The sequence below is a fragment of the Spermophilus citellus genome (assembly GCF_964194105.1).
Source record: "Spermophilus citellus genome assembly, chromosome: 4".
In the NCBI taxonomy this organism is placed as follows: Eukaryota; Metazoa; Chordata; class Mammalia; order Rodentia; family Sciuridae; genus Spermophilus; species Spermophilus citellus.
Window position 1 is genome coordinate 70,539,799 of NC_138185.1, and position 17,290 is coordinate 70,557,088.

At 39.5% G+C, this 17,290-nt stretch overlaps 1 protein-coding gene across 1 annotated transcript in view; it reads left to right on the top strand.

Moving 5' to 3' along the window:
- The window catches only part of ADAMTSL3 (ADAMTS like 3), a 519,919-nt gene that overhangs the window by 246,008 nt on the left and 256,621 nt on the right, over positions 1 to 17,290 (top strand). Inside the window, exon 11 of the mRNA XM_081292846.1 lies at positions 11,687 to 11,814. Coding sequence (XP_081148972.1) covers positions 11,687 to 11,814 — 128 coding nt within the window. The remainder of the gene's footprint in view (positions 1 to 11,686; positions 11,815 to 17,290) is intronic.

A 17,290-nucleotide genomic window follows, 5' to 3' on the forward strand; every position in this document is an offset into this window, starting at 1 on the left:
CTCTTTATCTGAAAGTTCAAGATTTTAAGGATCCTTGGTTGTTCAGTTTGTTTAGAAAATATTTTTGTTTTCAGGTTACCCAGTAGAAATCACTGTGAGAGTCAAGAGGCTTGCATGTATGAACAGTTTTTTGCAACCTTACCACTATTGACATTGTAGGTTAGAAAAATTCTTTGTGGTGAGGGGCTATTCTGGGGACTGCAGCATGGTTAGCAGCAGGTTTCTACCTGCTACTTCTAGTCTTGACCCCCTGCCGCAGTTGTGATCACTGAAAATGTCTCCAGCAGGACAGAACCGTCCAGCTGAGAGGCATGGTCTAGAACATTGGTTGAAAAGTGTAGGGCTGGAAGTTAATAATTTGTAGCATCTGGCTGCAGGCCTTCTTCCATCAGCTTTGAGATACCCCGAGGCAGTTTCCATAAATACTGCTTAGAGGCGTGCCAGTCTCCAGGACAGACTTCTTGGCAAGCACTCACCAAAGAGACCCTGTATTACCCGGGGTTTTGAAGGCCCAGTGAATGACTTGTTGAACCTGAATTGAACTGACTTATATATCAGAATAATTAACATTTTAAAAATGTCAAATTTTTAAAAATAAATTCAGCAGTTCAGAAAAAGTAAAAAGAGAACAACAAATAACCCTCAAATCCCATTCTCTAGAAATAGCTAACGTTCATATTTGAGTAGTATCGTTCTGAACAGAGTTCTATAAAAATGCTATGGTGTGATGCATGACATTTTAAAAGTATTTAATTTTGTATGAATTTAATAAATGAGGAAATGGGGTGAAACTGAAGGATTTGCTAAGCTTGAGACGAATATTCCATCATAGTAGAAAAAAATAATTTCCTCAAAGATATCTCCAAATATACCGTAGAAGATTATAAAACATTAGGAGGTTAGAAGTATTATGTTTTAAAATTGTCATACTTAAATCTTAATGTTATTTGACTTCCTTACAACTTTCTTCCATTTATCTGCCAAACTTTATTACATTATTATATGTATTAATGTAACCGAGTATAGTTTCTCTTCTAAAACCCTCATTCTCCTGTAGTTTATTCCGGGTTCAATATTTAAATGGATGGTGTTCATCACCATTGCTTTTATAGGACTGCTACAACCCTGTTTTTTAAATTTTGAATCTTCTCCTGGCTAATTGGATTTCATCATCAAATTTTTAAAGAAAGATTGAATTTCCTGAGTTTTTTTTCCCCACATTTGATGATGTTGTTAACTGTGTCTGTGTTTGTGTGTATGCACACGTGAGTGCATGTGTTAAAATACACATGACACAGATTTGCCATTTGAACCATTTTAAGGGTACAGTTTGTTGGCATCAAGCACATCCACGTGGTCATGTGGCTGCCACCACCATCCATCTCCAGAACTGTTTTCATCTTGTAAACCTGAAACTTTACCCTCAGGCAGTAACTCCCCGTCCTTCCCCTCTCCTAGGCCTTGATGGTTGCCTTTTGACTGACTTCTTGTCTCTGTGAATTGACTACTTTAGGTACTCATAAGGGACATAATACACATCTGTCTTGTTGTGTCTGGCTCCTCTCACTTAGCAGAATGTCTTTAGGGTTCACCTATGTGCCAACATTTCATTCCTTTTAAAAGTTTTAAAAATTTTTTTGTTCCTTTTAGTTGTACATGACAGTAGAGTCTCTTTTGACATATTATTCAATCTTGGAGTATATCTTATTCTAATTTGTACCCAGTCATGTGGATGTACATGACGTTGAGACTCACTGTGGTGTATTCATATGTACATAGGAAAGTTATGTCATATTCATTCCACTGTCTTTCCTGTTTCTACCCCTGCTCCCTTCCCTTTATTCCTGTTTGTCTAAACCACTGAACTTCTCTTCTTCACAATTCACAATAGCCAAACTATGGAACCAACCTATGTGCCCATCAACAGATGAATGGATAAAGAAAATGTGGTTTATATACACAGTGGAATATTACCCAGCCATAAAGAAGAATGGGCATTTATGACATTCACCAATAAATAGATGGATTCACCAGTAAATTGAGAATCCATCTATTTACTGGTTGTGCTAAGTGAAATAAGCTAATCCCAAAAAAACAAAGATCAAAGGTTCTCTCTGAAATGTGGATGCTAACACACAACAAGGTTGGGGGGGGGAGTAGAAGTTCATTCCTTATTAAAGTTAATTCTCTTCTACTGGATGCATATTCTGTATTTTGCTAATCTCTTCATTTGTTGGTGGACATATGGGTTCTTTGTCTAATGTGAATAATGCTACTATGAAAATAGGTGTACAAGTACCTGTTTGCATCCTTGATTTCAATTATTTTGGGGTAGATACTCAAAAGTGAAATCACTGGATTACATGGTAATTATGCATTGACCTTTTTGAGGAGCCCCCATACCATTTTCCACAGCGGCTGCACCTTTCACTTTCCCACTGTCAATGAGCAACAGTTCTAATCTCTCACATCCTCACCAAGGCTTGTTTCTTCCTGTTTTGTTTTCTAACAGTCCTCCTAGTGGGTGTGATGTGATATTTCATTGTGGTTTTCATTGCACTCTAGAGGCAGGTGCCCATTAAAAATTATGTGGCCTCAGTTTGTTTTAATGATGGCCATTCTGTGATGAGAATCCTGTTTTAATATTTCTTATTTTCCTGAGACGTGATAGAACTAGAATTTTATGTGAAATCTCTAGATGTTTAAATCTTAGCAAATAATTTTTTTTCTTTTCTTGTGTGGCAAAATGGACAATTATAGTTAAGTAAATGAGGCCAGATGCCTCCTGGGGACCATAATTCTCCCTTTGTCTTGGTAACTGTGGTCACTACTCTTGTCCTGTGCACAGGGCACTGACATCTCACTTCAAGAGTGGGGTGGAGAATAGTCATCAGGCATGAATGAGGTTAGTATTAACTGCAGTCACTTAACATGGAAGCCCAGGAGTGGGCCTGGCACCTCTTTCCTCCTGTGTCTGGTCAGCTGCCAGGTCCCATGGATTCCTGTGCCTTCCAGCTTCCTATCTGCATCCTTCTCTTACACACGGTGCTACCAAAATGGAGCCTGTGCTCTGGTGTGCATGATTTCAGCAGCAGCCTTCTGATGTGAAGATCTGCTGCTTCCATCCTTCTCCATACTTCTTCCTGCCAGAGTAATTTTTCCAAAATACAATCTGCTGAAGTCACTCCTTTGCTTAAAAATATTTTGGTGATCCAGTAAATTACTGTGCTGGAAGCTCTGCTCTGCCTTACAGATCCACTCTCCACCCTTCCCCAGCCTGTGCTGCACACCCCCCACCCCCGGGTTGCTGACCTGTATGAATAGCATCCGTGGTCTCTCTGCCCTCTGTTTTCTGGTTGGACTTGGCCAATGGTGACATTGCAGGCGACTGGAGAGGAGGAGAGAGGTGGGTTTATTTCCCCAGCTGTCTGTGGGCTGCTGGGCACTGTGATTCTTGACCAATGTCCATAGCTTCTCACAGGCAGCCGATTCCTACAGCTGAGGCTGCCTTCACCCGACCCAGCGTGCAGGTCCCCAGCACATCTTGGCAGCCATACAGCCCGGGGAGCTGCACCTTATGAAACTCCTAACTCAGTAGTGTGTCCTTAAAACTCCAAACAGGACTTAGCAAACATGTTTATATTTGGGGAATAATTGAGAAATATGGTGTGCCTGGAGTTTGAGATAGAATGCGAGCAAGGAGCTGGGAGAAATGGAGCTGGGGAGGGAGGTAGAGAAAGCCTCCAGGTGTGGCACATGTGTCCTGAGCAATTGAGCAATCAGTGAAGGATTTATAGCTGGTAAAATAATTGGGAACACATGGGCTAGGAAAGGGTAGACCAAATTCTAGGGGCATTGGCTCTCAGGGTAATGAGTTTTGAAGGAAAATGTGTGTGTGTGTGTGTGTGTGTGTGTGTGTGTGTGTGTGTGTGTGTATCTTAAAAAAGATTAGACTGGGCTGGAAAAGTGAGGGGTAAGGGGTCAGAATGTGGAGCAGTTCTCAGTGGTACCTAGCACCCAGCTGTAGATATGTTGGTATTTGACAGTCCTGGTTGAACTGAATTGCTGAGTCTGTATGACAGCTTGAGTGACATTTTTATGTCATTTACCCAGTTCATATTTTAAATTTTTTGTTGTTCAAGATCTGAAGGTAGTATTAACCCGAAAGAATGTATTTACTGTTAACAAAATCTAAGTCATTTGAGATCCCCTTAAATAACCTTTGTGGGAACATTGGAATGAACCTTTATTTGATGTCTGGGAAGTAATATCCCAGTGGAACTCATTTTATTTGGGGTTGTTTTTAATATAGAGCTGTTAATATAGCATTTCCAATAAGTGACCTTATATGTGAAATCTGCGTTTAATTACTCATGTTTTAGCAAGACTGGTAGAACTATACTGTTCATTATAAGTCATAGATTTAAGGACTTGTCAGGAAAATGTTTTATGATTTGATTTATGCCTCGGGATCCAAGAAGGGCAAGCAGTGCTTGAGTCTCTATGAGATTGTGAACACACTCCTACAATATTCTTGGCTTTTACCAAGTCCTATTATATAATGAGTAAACAATATCTTTTTTTGAATTTTTCATCCAAAATATTCCCTAGCTAGAACTTTACTTAGGAAAATATGATTTCCTAAGAGATCTTTAAGCCTGATAATATTAACCAAACAACACACAGTGCATATTGTTTCTTTGGGTGTGTTTTTATAGTTTTCCCTTTAGTGTTTTACTTTCCCCCTTTAAAATAGAAGAACTTACCCTGAGTGTCTCATTGCACAAACTAGACATATTCATTCTTTAACATTAAGAAATAGAGATGAGCAAATAAATAGAAACTTGCATGTAACCCGTGCTGTGGGAGATGATGGGGTGCCCATGGTTCTAGCAGAATTGGTGTGCCCTGGGGAAAACCAGTGTCCCCGCTCTCTTAACCAGTGCTCCAGGAATGGCTCTGTTTGCAGTATCTCGTCACCCTGGGTCCCTTGTGTCTGTTGCTCTAGGCAAATGAGGATAGACACTGCCTCACTCTGTCCTTTTACTTCTCTCTTGCTGCTGCTCACTGGTTTGAGAGCTACTTGAGGACCAGTTTCATGCTTGTCCTCCTAGGACATCAAGCACAGAGCCTCGAACTTTGGTGCATGTTTGTGTGAGAAAATGAGCAAATGCGTCTCAGTCCACGAGAGTCGGTCAGGAACGTGCATTCCTCATGAAATAACCTAGATAAAATGAAATGCTTTAGGAAACCAGGAGTACAGCTCTGCTTACAGTAAGGGTGGGGAGAGTCCAAGACTTCATTGAGATATAGAAAGTATGTTGCGGTTCAGCAGATCACAGCAGCAGATGTGTTTAATCCATGATGCAAAAGGCTAACTGCGGGTGATATGGGTCGGCTGCTGCATTTGACTGGATTCCTGGTGGCGAGAGGGAAGTGGAGAAAACACCAGTCAGTGGGGGAAACAGAGGTCCATGAGGAAAAGAGGATTTGTCTAGGGCAAGTCAGAAAGAGGTTCTGCTTGGGCTCTGGAACATGTGGTTCTTGAAATCATGGTGGATCACCTAGGAAGTGGGGATGGGAATATTCACCTCCAGGGTTTGTGGAGAAGGTGAGAGAGAAGGCAGGAGAAGTGCTGGCATGTAGGTCTCACTCCATACATAAGAAGAAGCTGCCTCACAATTCTGGGTTTCCCCCAGGCCTTACCATGGGGTCTAGACTCAGGCAGGGACATAGACTTGGATGAAGTCAGACTTGGATTGGGTTTGGAAACAATTAACCTTATCAAGTAACATTAAATTAAATTTAATTTAAATAATTACTTGACAATGTTGAAAAGGAGGAACTGTGAACAGAGGTACCCAACTGATAAACACAGAAGTTGCTTGAGGTCAAAGACGTGGCCATGGGGCCGGTACTTTGGCTATATTTTATTGTCACTGGATGTCTGGGCTGGGGCTGGCCACGTGAGGCTGCTCCATACCTCTTCTCTCGGGAGGCTGGCCACCACTACCTTGCAGCCTGAGAATGTTGACTTCCCCCCTGCCTGGTCCAATTCCTCCTCACAGCAGATTTCTCCTCTCCCTGCCTCCTGCCATTTGACCGCAGTGATTGGTATTGTTTCATATTTTTATTGTAACGTTAAACTGTGCTCACAGATTCCAAGTCTGATTATTTGGCTGCTTACGTGACTTTATGGTCTGCTTACTATTTTTTTTTTAAAAAGTAGAAATATGTGTTAATGGAATTCTGTAAGATTAGGGAGCTATGTCCAGCACGTTTATCGGGTGAACACATGGACGCTGCAAAACTGCAGAGTGGCTCACAGATGGGTGATAGGATCAGGGCTGAAGCAGACCTCAACAGGCTGGTATCCTGGGCCAAAACCAACAAAAGGAAATTCAGTAGTGATTAATGTTAAGTCTTGCATAAGCACAAATGGAACAGAGCTGGCTCTACCATCCTCGTCGTGAAAAAAACAACAACATTATTTTGAATAAGAACAACGCTTGCGGACATTTATGAGACATTCGCCACCTACATTTATTGAGATGCTGTGTGACTTATTTTGTATGATATTTGCTTTAAATCCTGTTTGGGCAATGGTGATCATCTCATTTAATAGATGAGTTTTAGAAAGCCTAAGAAATGTGTCCAGATTCAAACAGCTTTTAACCATTATGTGATATTGCCTCCATAGTGAATTCCAATAAAAAGTGTGGCTGAAAAAGAAAGGAATGAAGAAAGAAGGAAAGAAGGTGAGAAGAGAGGGAGGAAGGGGAGAAGGAAAGAGGAGCTAAGGCTTAGGTTCCATGAAAAGAAACATGGACCAGAGAGACAATGTGTGGTCTCTGTTTCTCTTAGATACAGTGTTGTATTCTGGACATTGCATTTTTATTTCTATTTACTTACTTATTTATTTACTTATACATACATACATACATATCAGGGATTGAACCCAGCTGTGCTTAACCACTAAGCCACATCCCAGCCCTTTATATTTTTTATTTTGAGACAGGATCTCACTAAGTTACTTATGGCCTCACTGAGTTGCTGAGGCTGGCCTCAAACTTGTGATCCTCCTATTTAGGCCTCTCCTGTCTCTGGGATTACAGATGTGGGCCACTGTGCCTGGCCTGGACATTACATTTTTGGATCAAAAATTTGCAAATATAAATGTGTGCAGAGATTGAACACAGTCATGAAAGAGCGAGGCAAGTGGAAGGCAGTAGATCTGGGAAGCTCTAAGAAGGATTCTGCTGCAGAGGAGGCTTACAACCCACTGCCCATCACTCTAGAGGAATAGAAGATCCAGGGCAGCAATTTCTTCTTGTTGTAAGGAACACACACACACACACACACACACACACACACACACACACGTGTGTTTTAGGAAGCAACTCTGGTGGTGCTTCATTCTGCTTCAGCAGAGGTTTTTGATTTTTTTCTTTTTCTTTTTTGAATGCTTATTATAATTATGCTGCTAGGATCAAAGGGAATAGAGAACTAGGTAGAAGTCAGGGACTTAATTGCCACTCTGTGGATAAAGAAAAATACAAGAAAAGACCTGCAGGGAGTGGCATGGGGGTTTCCAAGCAAAATCCAACCATCTTCATGGCCAAGGAGATAAGAAAACTTTGAAGGCTCCTCTTGAGATGCTGTTTTCTCTCCATTTTCTTGGAGTGGGAGAACACCCAGTTGATCCAATCAGAGAAACCAAATGCTTGTATTTTATAACATACCTATTTTAATTATTTTAGAATCAAGAATTTTTTTTGTAAATAAAGGTGGAGAAGTCATGGAAATAAAAGTGATTCTAAGTATAAACTGAACAGATGGGATAGTGGGAATAAAAACAAAACGATACTGCAACCAACTGTCAGCTTTCCCTTAAAAATATATTTGATGATGTTTTTCAACTTTTCACATTCCACCTATCCATGTATCGAGTGGCAAAATGGACAATCAGTTTCAGCTGTGTATATTTTAGACATTTACCTAAATGATTTGGACTTACCTCACCTAAATGTCCAGATGAATGTATTAAACTGCTTATTGTATTTTTTATGAATTAAAACTTTATGTTCTCTATTATATTATAGGCAGAGCACAGTCATGTTTGGTGACATTTAAGGGTAGAAAACTGAACTGAACAGTGGTCTAATTAGAACAGTAAATAGTATGGGTTTAATTAGCCCCTGGTCCCGATGACAGATTTGATCAGTCGCCAGATATTTATCCTTTCCTTTCCCTTGACTGTTCCTGAAATACTGCCTCGTGTAGGACTGCCCACTGTGCTCTGGATAGGTAGTTTGGCAAGAAGCCATGAAACCTGGGGACCAGTGAGACCGGAGTGAAAATTATTGGAAAGCGCCCTCTTTGCTCCCAGTCATTATTTCTTCATTTCAGTTTTGAAGGTTCTCTCTAAAGATCCCTCTAATTTAATTTTTATTTTTTGGTTGGATGAGGTAACTTGCCTAAGGGCTTAAGGAAACCTGGGCAATATCTAGTTGGGTCACATGCTGCCGTTTATGACTTGCCTCACAGTTTCCTTTATAAACGTAGCCTTTCTCCAGCTTAGAACCTACCCGTAGTTTAAACTCTGGTTGACTTGAACTTTTCCTTGTATACCAGTAGGATATGTTTTTTTGTTGTTGTTGTTTCTTTGCTTACTAGTTTTAATTAAGGTATTATGTGTTTTGTTTTAAAAAGATTGCATAAGATAACAGAAACAAAAACAAAATAAAAGAGGTTAAAAATCGCTCAAAGCCCTCTCTCCTAGAGGTGATCCCATAACATTTTGTTTAAATTTTCACTCCTTTCTCTATGCATGTACAAGTTCACCTGAATTAAAAATGATATAGGCCAGGCATGGTGGTACATTCCTACAATCCTAGTGACTCAGAGGCTGAGGCAGGAGGATGCAAAAATTTGAGGCCAGACTCAGCAATTTAGCAACACCCTCAGTAACTTAATGATATCCTGTTTCAAATTAAAAAATAAACAAAACTGGGGATGTAGCTCAGAGGTAAAGTATCAAGTCATGATTTCTTCAATTCATTTTTGAAGGTCCTTTTTACAGATCTGTCTAATTTAATTATTTTTGTACCACCCCCCCCCCAAAAGAAAGATACAGCATGTATTTATTGTTATCTAGTGATTTTGTTTTGCCCTAAACACATATTTTTATTATTTATTTGATATTGGAAGTTGAACTGAGGGATGCTTAACCACTGAGCCCCATCCCCAGTCCTTTCTATTTTTTATTTTGAGACAAGGTCTGGCTAAATTATTGAGGCTATCCTCCAACTAGGGATCCTCCTGCTTCAGCCTCCCCAGTTGCTGGGATTACACATAGTTTTAAAAAGAAATTTCAAACAACAATTAGAAATTAATTAGCTGGCATCCAACATAGCACCATCTGGTTTTATCAAATTTACCATTTTGTCATATTTTGTCATAAGTTGCTTTGGTCCTTGCTAAGTTGCTGAGGCTGGCCTCAAGTTTGTGATCCTTCTGCCTCCCCAGCCTCCTGAGTTACTGGGATTATAGGCCTGGTTTTTGATAATAGGAGAAAAAGAGACATTCAGTTGTGATTCTTCCTAGCAGATTGGCTCCTCATCCCACCTCCAGTATTCTTAGAGGCCATCTGATGTGAGGCCCTTGTAGCCCACATAGTTACATTTTCTACTTGATTTTTGAGTGTATATTCATAGACCACTACTGTCTTCTGAAGTTGAAGAGAGAGAAAATACTTTGTGTTTAAATTTTAATGTAATTAAACCTATCAGTCTTTCCCTTTGTAGTTTCTTCCTTTGTTAACATATCTAGGACAGTCTTTCTTACGCTAACTCTATATTGGATGCTCTCCCGCTCCAAGAAAATAGAGAGAAAACAACAAGAGCCTTAATCTATAATTTTATGGTTTTACTATTTATAATATAAATTTCTACTATGTCTGCAATTAATTTTGGTATATTTTATGAAGAAGCTATCTATGGTTTTTAAGAATCCATTTATCACATTGGTTTGTGTTCTTATACTATAGTCTTATTCTTGGGTCTGTTTTTGGACTCTTACTAAATTTTAATAGCTCAGATTGCTTATTGCTACATCAATTCTATGCTCTTTTAATTGAGGCTGTTTCTTCTCATGCCCTTATTTTAATCTTTTTAATTGCAGTTAAAAAAAACTCATAGCATGAGACCTAATTTCTTAAGAAATTTTGAAGTGTATGGTTAACTACAAGCACAATGTTGTGCAGCAGATCTCCACAACTGTTTAGTTTTGTGTGACTGAAACTTCATAGCCATGCAAACCTAACTCCTCCTTTCTCCCTCCTGAGTCCCTTGAAGCTGCCATTCTACCTTCTGCTGCAGTGAGGTGGACTACTTTAGAAAACTCAGGGAGGTAAAATTATGCAGCATTTGGCCTTCTGTGACTTGTTTGTTTCACTTAGTGTAATGTCCTCAAGGTTCATCCATGTTGTAGCATGTGACAAGATTTCCCTTTTATGGCACCATAATATTCCATTGTACATATGAATATAGCACCCTTTGTTTATCCATTCATCTACTGATGGATACCTAGGTTGCTTCCACCTCTTTGCTATTGTGAACAATGATACAATAAACATGGCTTTGCATGTATCTTTTAGGAGTCCTGATTTTAATTCTTTTAGATAGACATCTGGAAATGGAATTGATTGCTTGGTTATTTGGTGATTCCATCTTTCTTCCCCGCCCCTTTGGTTTTATATATATATATATTCCCATAGATAAGCTTTTCCAAAACTTTCCCTCTTAGGATTTTGATTGGAGTTGCTACAAATTTATAGATTAATTTGGAGAGAATTAGCACTTTACAGTATTGAGTCTACCCATTCAGGACTGTGGTTGTCTCTTCATTTATTCACATCAGATTTAGTTTTCCTAGTAAAGTTTTATAACTTTATTTAAGTAATAGGCTTCATTTCTTATCTCTATATTTTCCCCTTGTAACCAACTCCTCTTCTTCTTGCTTTCCTAGAGTATCCTGACATAAGTCAATGGTGGTAAGTCCCAGAGACAAACCAAATATACACAAAATTGACCCTTCCCTATTTTATTGGACTCCTAAGCCTTATAACTTAGCTATGCTCATCTATCTGACTTTGTTTTCTTGAGGTGGAACCTCTCTCTAAGAAAGTTCCAGAAATCCTCATGCAGAAGTATTCCTTGGGGGTTACCATTAGTTTGTCTGACAGGCAGGCGAGTCCGAATTTCAGTGGGGAGCACTTCTTAGGTTCAAGGTGGGACCCTGCTATGTAAAAAAAAAAAAAAAAAAAGAAAAAAAAAATATATATATATATATATATATATATATATATAATTTAGAAAAACAATAGAGTGATATTTAGGCAAATTATTTAAATTTAGAAATGGTAAAATTTCATACTTCAAACTGAGCTTAGAAACCATCTGAACAAAGGCTTCTTAAGGTTGAAAGACTTGCATGTACCAGCTAGTTTCTGTACAAACCTTTCTTGTGTGATTTTTTAAAAAATGCAGCCATTCTAAAGCAAAGCATTTTTAGGCAACTTTGGTCTCTGAGAGCAATCTAGAAGAAGAATCTAGAAAAACTGGGGGAACTATGGGATATTTCTACCACATGTGTCTGTAATGCCTTATGTGTGTTTCACATCTAGACCTCAAGAAACGCTCGCTCAGATGAAGACAAAGATGGCAACTGGGATGCCTGGGGCGACTGGAGCGACTGCTCCCGCACCTGTGGGGGCGGAGCCTCCTATTCTCTGCGGAGGTGTTTGACAGGAAGGTCAGTGGTGGCTTGACCTGCCCTGTGTGGGGGCGTGTTGGTGCCTCTGGAGCGCTGGGGAGGGGCAACCCTTGACTTGGGTTTGGTATGTACTGAGATAGTGGTTGAAAACATCTGCTAGGTCGAAATATTAGTCAACCTCGAGTTACCATGTTTAATAAGGTACTAGTTTTCAAGTGTATGGTCACGTACCCAAACCAGACAGTCCTCCCAGGAGTCCGAGGCACCAGGCACATGGGCTTTGAGGAAGAGAAGGCTTGCCACATTACATCACTGAGATTTGAGGTAAGATGGTATGTTTTGGGGGTTCCACCCTTGAGTGACTTCGATTTTAATTCATTTCTGATTCATTTGCCCTTAGCAAACCATTGATTAAGAAGGTAATGCAAATTTCTGTTTCCACATCTTAGATATGTTAAATAACATGTGTAAAATGTAAGATCAGTTCATTAATAAAACCCATAAGCCTGTACCCCTCGCTTTTTGAGACAATTTGAGATATTTCCTCAGGGGACAGTTTAAATCCCAGCTAATTTCCCTCAGCTCTTAGGAAAGACAAAGCCCCAGGTTGATGAAGCCAGATGTGCTGGTCCTGGACAAAAGAAGACTCCAAGGTTCCAGCAGCCATTCTTCAGATTTAAGACGTTGTCAGGTGAAAGAATAAATTGTTTATCACTGATTAGTCTCGAGGTATAGAGCAGACATTTAGGCCCTCGTTTAGATTTCAACAAGACTGCTGTTTTACGACCAAGTATGTCCTCTAGTCTCCTTAATCCTTCAATAAATGGTTATCGAACTGAACCCAATGAACTTTCTCAATGAAATTTAGTCCTTCCTCTAGGTCTCTGGCTCCAGACCCTCTTTCTACCCCTGTTACATGTAAGGAGTTTAACAATTCATGAATTCAACTAATGCAGATCCTGTCCACGTGGTTCTTACAGTCCAGGGAGACAAATAGCAAAGAAGCTTTCAAATTATACATAATGAAAATTTATGTCTTGGGATGACAAAGCAGTTTGTCTGCTTCCTCATGTTTTCACAGTGGTGAGGAAGTAAAGGCCCTGCTGTTCTAGGTGAGCAATGCTGTATGGAAGTACAATAGGGAAATGGTGCAATAGTGGGATGTACTTATCCTGCTGAGGCCTGCCAAGGGAGGGCCATGCACCTGTGGACCAGGGGAGCAGGAGATTCCTAGGTTGAGCATAATTTCCTTCCGACTGTTGAGAAGTCGCTGAAGGGAGAGTGTTCAGCTAGAAATTAAAGTAGGGAAGGTAGGACTTTGGTGCCTTTTAACCTCCCAAGTCTGGAGAATATGAATAATTTGCAACTAAACAATAGGGTTATAGTGGAAAGGAGTGGGGTTTGTTTGCATTTGTCTTTGTTGAGTTTTTTTTTTAAATATTATATACTTGTCTTTGTTTTAAAAAGAAGAATTTAGAGGAATACATTAAGGGCTATGAATGATCACATTCATCCTCTTATCGTTCAACCAAAATACTTACATGTTTATTTATTATTTGATCATTTTTTGAAATGATGTTGACTGTGCTTGAAACATCCTTTTGTCAAGTGTCATGTCGTAGAATGTGTGTGAGTTCATGCCTTCTCTCTCCCAGGTGGGCTGTGCTACTGATGCAAACGCTGTGGATAAGGAAGGGCCAATCACACAGCTTCTTGTCTTTTCTGCACCTATTCAGAAAGGAAGATTTGGTCAGGAGGAGAGGGAAGGGGCTGGACTTTACCATTGTGAGCAAACATGGGTGTGCTCTGGTTTGGCAGGTGTTTAAAGCTGGCTACTGTGAGCACTTGGATGGATTTTTCTAAGATGCTGCCCCTGCCCTCCCAAATCTCTTGGGATCTCTTGCCTCCAGTTCCCTTGACTTCCGCCGTCCTAAACACTTTGTCTTGGCAATACTACTCTTTCCTGAGCTTCTGGCCAGGTAGGCATATTCTGCTTATTTACCTGTATCCACCCTTGGTGGCTGCTCTGGTGAGTTCCTGAGACAACTCCACACTGACTCTTTCTTGCATGTGGCCCACCCATCTCTGGACCACAAGAAACCCACATGCACACATTGCTAAACACACTGTCAAAGTTCAGGGAGCCAGCACAGATGCGCCTACTCTGCTTACAAGGGCTGCTGCAGCTGGTTTCTCAGCTATCAAGTTTTTCAGGTGTGAATTATACACCAACAGTCTGCAGGGGAAACATATTTGAGCCATGTCCCTGAAGTTTTTTCCTCTTGGTTTGGAGTTAGCAGAGTCATCCCTTCTGCTCAGGATGGGGCAGGGTGAGGCTCACAACATAACTTTCTCAATGAAATCTCCACAAGTCCTTCCTCTAGGTCTCCAGCTCCAAGTCTTCTTTCTACTCTTTGATGTGGGTAAGGACTTTAACACTTGTGAATTTGATTAATGCATATCCTATCTGCATGTTCATTCAGTCTAGCAAGAAAGATGATAAACAAAAGGAAGCTTCAAATTACATAGAGTTAAAAATTGTGTCAAGTGGGGGGATTAGGTGGTAAGGGAAGCCCTCTGTTCAGGGCTACCCTGATTTCTCAGGGAGGCCTTTCTGATTCCAATCACTGAGAAATGATTTACTGTGAGAGAAGGTCACTCATGTGAAGAGGTGAGTTCTAGGACCCTGCCCCCACCCCCAATCAGATATTGGGATCAGCACATGCAAAGGCCTTGGAGCAGGAAAGGAAAGGTTTTTATGCTTGGAGAACATCATGTGAGAAAGTAGTGCAAGTATGTTGAAGAAGAAGGCCGATTTGTAGGCAAATGTAAAGAGCCTTACTCAGAAAAAAAAAATCATTTTAATTTTCACTTCACATATTTCATTCACATCCATCTTTTCTGTTATCCCTGTCCTGAAGAATTCTAAATGGTCTTGAGCTGCACTAGCTGATCTCTAGTGAGGAACTCAAGGAGCAGGCTGGAATCTCATTTTCTGACCTCCTGCTAGTGTCGTTTGCCTCTTTCCTGTGTTCCAGCTCCTGTTTCCTGATCACCTCTCTTCCTTTCTCTTAGTTCCTTCTTGTTTTTATGGAGTACATTCTCCAGGAACTTCCTGGTATGTGACAATGTCTTTCCCCTTAAATTTGGATGATGATTTTTCCAAGTGTGTGATTATGCAGGAATAATTTTCCCTGAGAAATTTAAGGACATTGCTGCTAACACCAAGTGGTGTTTATTGAAAAATCTGACAGCATTCAGAATCTCTATTCTTTTTTTCTCCTTCTCTAGATACATATGAAAGTGTTTGTCTGCCCCCAGTGTTCTGAAATGTCATACTATCGTGTCTTGGTGTGGGTTCATTTTTATCCACCGTATCGGGCACTTAATGGACCCTTTACTATGAAAACTCACTCCCTTCAGTTTTGAATTATTTCTTGGATGATTTATTCTTTGCTTTCCTCTATTTTTGTTGTTGTTGAAACTCAAATTATTTGAACATTAGCTCTTCAAATTTTCTCTTTGTCCATTTGCCATGCTTTCTGGGAGATCAACCTATACTTATTTTCAAACTATTTTACTAAATATTTCCTACTAAGTATTCTATTTTTTTTCTGAGATAATTTATTTTCCTTGAATTTTTAAAAATTGGGTTCTGTCCCTGCCTGATTCTTTTTTTATCTCTGAGAACATAAATTCCAGGTGGGGAGCCACAGAGAAATAGAGGTTTCTTTTCATCTTATAGTCTTAGTTCCTTCCAAATTGCTGTTTTCTGGCTTGTTTGTTTATTTATTTATTTAATTTTTTTAAACATTTCTTTATTTCACATTAGAGACTTTTCTGTGACTTCTGGTGACCCTTGTTTGTTCTTCTTTAAGAAAAAGCACTGTGAGCTTAATTGGAAAGAGATGTGCTGGTCCATCTCGTTGTCTGATGATGTCTCTGGGTTTGGTTTGGGACTACTCTGATTTCTCAGGGAGGCTCTTCTGATTCCAACATGTAGGAACCAAGGGGGCAGAAAGCTGGGATCTTGGCATTAAATATTTGAATTTATGTTTAGCCCCTGTTCTCAGTGTATTACTCTGGCCCTTCATTGTAGTTAGTTCTCTCAGTCCAGAGACTTCTGTTTTACCCACTTCAGATGATAGCACCGTCTTTGGTTGAAGCAAGAGAGGGTGTTTGGGGCCTAGCTGCTCCACACACAGACTTCCAACCAGTTCTGCTGGTTTTGACCCCAAGTTTATCCCACTTCAGATGTGTCTTTTGTATTACTTCTGGAGCTTTTTGTGCGTCTACAGAACAAATGGAGTTTCTTTTAGAAACTTCCCCATGTCTCTCACAGGACTTACCTTTTGTGGTCTGTGGAGTCCAAAAACATCCTTAGTATGAAATAGATAATTTAATTACCTCCACAACTTTTACAGAAATTGAATTTGCAATTAAAAAACCCTCTTCTAAACGATCTCCAGTCCCAGACGGTTTCACTGGCAAATTCTACCAAGCATTTAAAGAAAAATTTATAAAAATTTCATACAATCTCTTCCAGAAAATAGAAGAGGAGGAGAACATTTCCCAATTCACTTTATGAATCTGGTATGACTTTAATACTGAGACCAGAGAAAGGCGATACAAAATAGGAAAACTGAAGACTGATATATCTTGTGAATATGCATGTAAGGATTATTAATAAAATACTATCAAATAGCCTTCAGAAATAAAAGGAATTGAATACCATGACCAAGTGGGTTTATTCTAGGAATGTAAAGCTAGTTCAATATCTAAAGTTAGTCAGTGTAATCCAGCCAGTTTAAGAATGAAGAAGAAAAAAATCATAGGCCCATATCAGCTGATGCAAAAAAGCATTTGACAAAATTAAATTTATGAAGAACAACTCTCAGAAAAACAGGAACAGAGGGGAACTTCCTAAGCTTGACAACACCTAAAAACTTACAGCTAGCATTATAGTTATACGTAATGGTGAAAGACTCAATATTTTTCCCGTTAAATCAGGAACAATGCATAGTATCTCCTCCCACCAACAGAATGCTGAAAGTTCTGCCCTGAGTAATTAAGTCAAGAAAGGAAAATAAGTAAAACTGTCTTTGTGGATGACATTTTTGTCCACATAGAATATCCTAAGTAATCTACAAAGTAACTTCTAGAATGTAAAAGTGATTCAGAAAGGTCCTGGATATAGAATAAACATACAACAAAAAATCTGTTGTATTTCTCTTACTAACGATGAACTTTGACACCAAAATAAAAAGTACAGCACCTTTTATAATCACTCTAAAATGTCAAATATGTAGGTTTAAATCTGTATGAACATGTACAGGACTTCAAGGTGCTAATGAACGAAATTGAAGGAAACTCTGAATAAATGGAGATATATAACTTCTTCATTGGTTGTGAGATGCAACCCAGTGAATTTAACAGTTCAAATTGACTTATAGGCTGAATGCAATTTCTCTTAAAATACCATCAAGATGTCTTTTGTAGGTGTGAGCAAGAATAT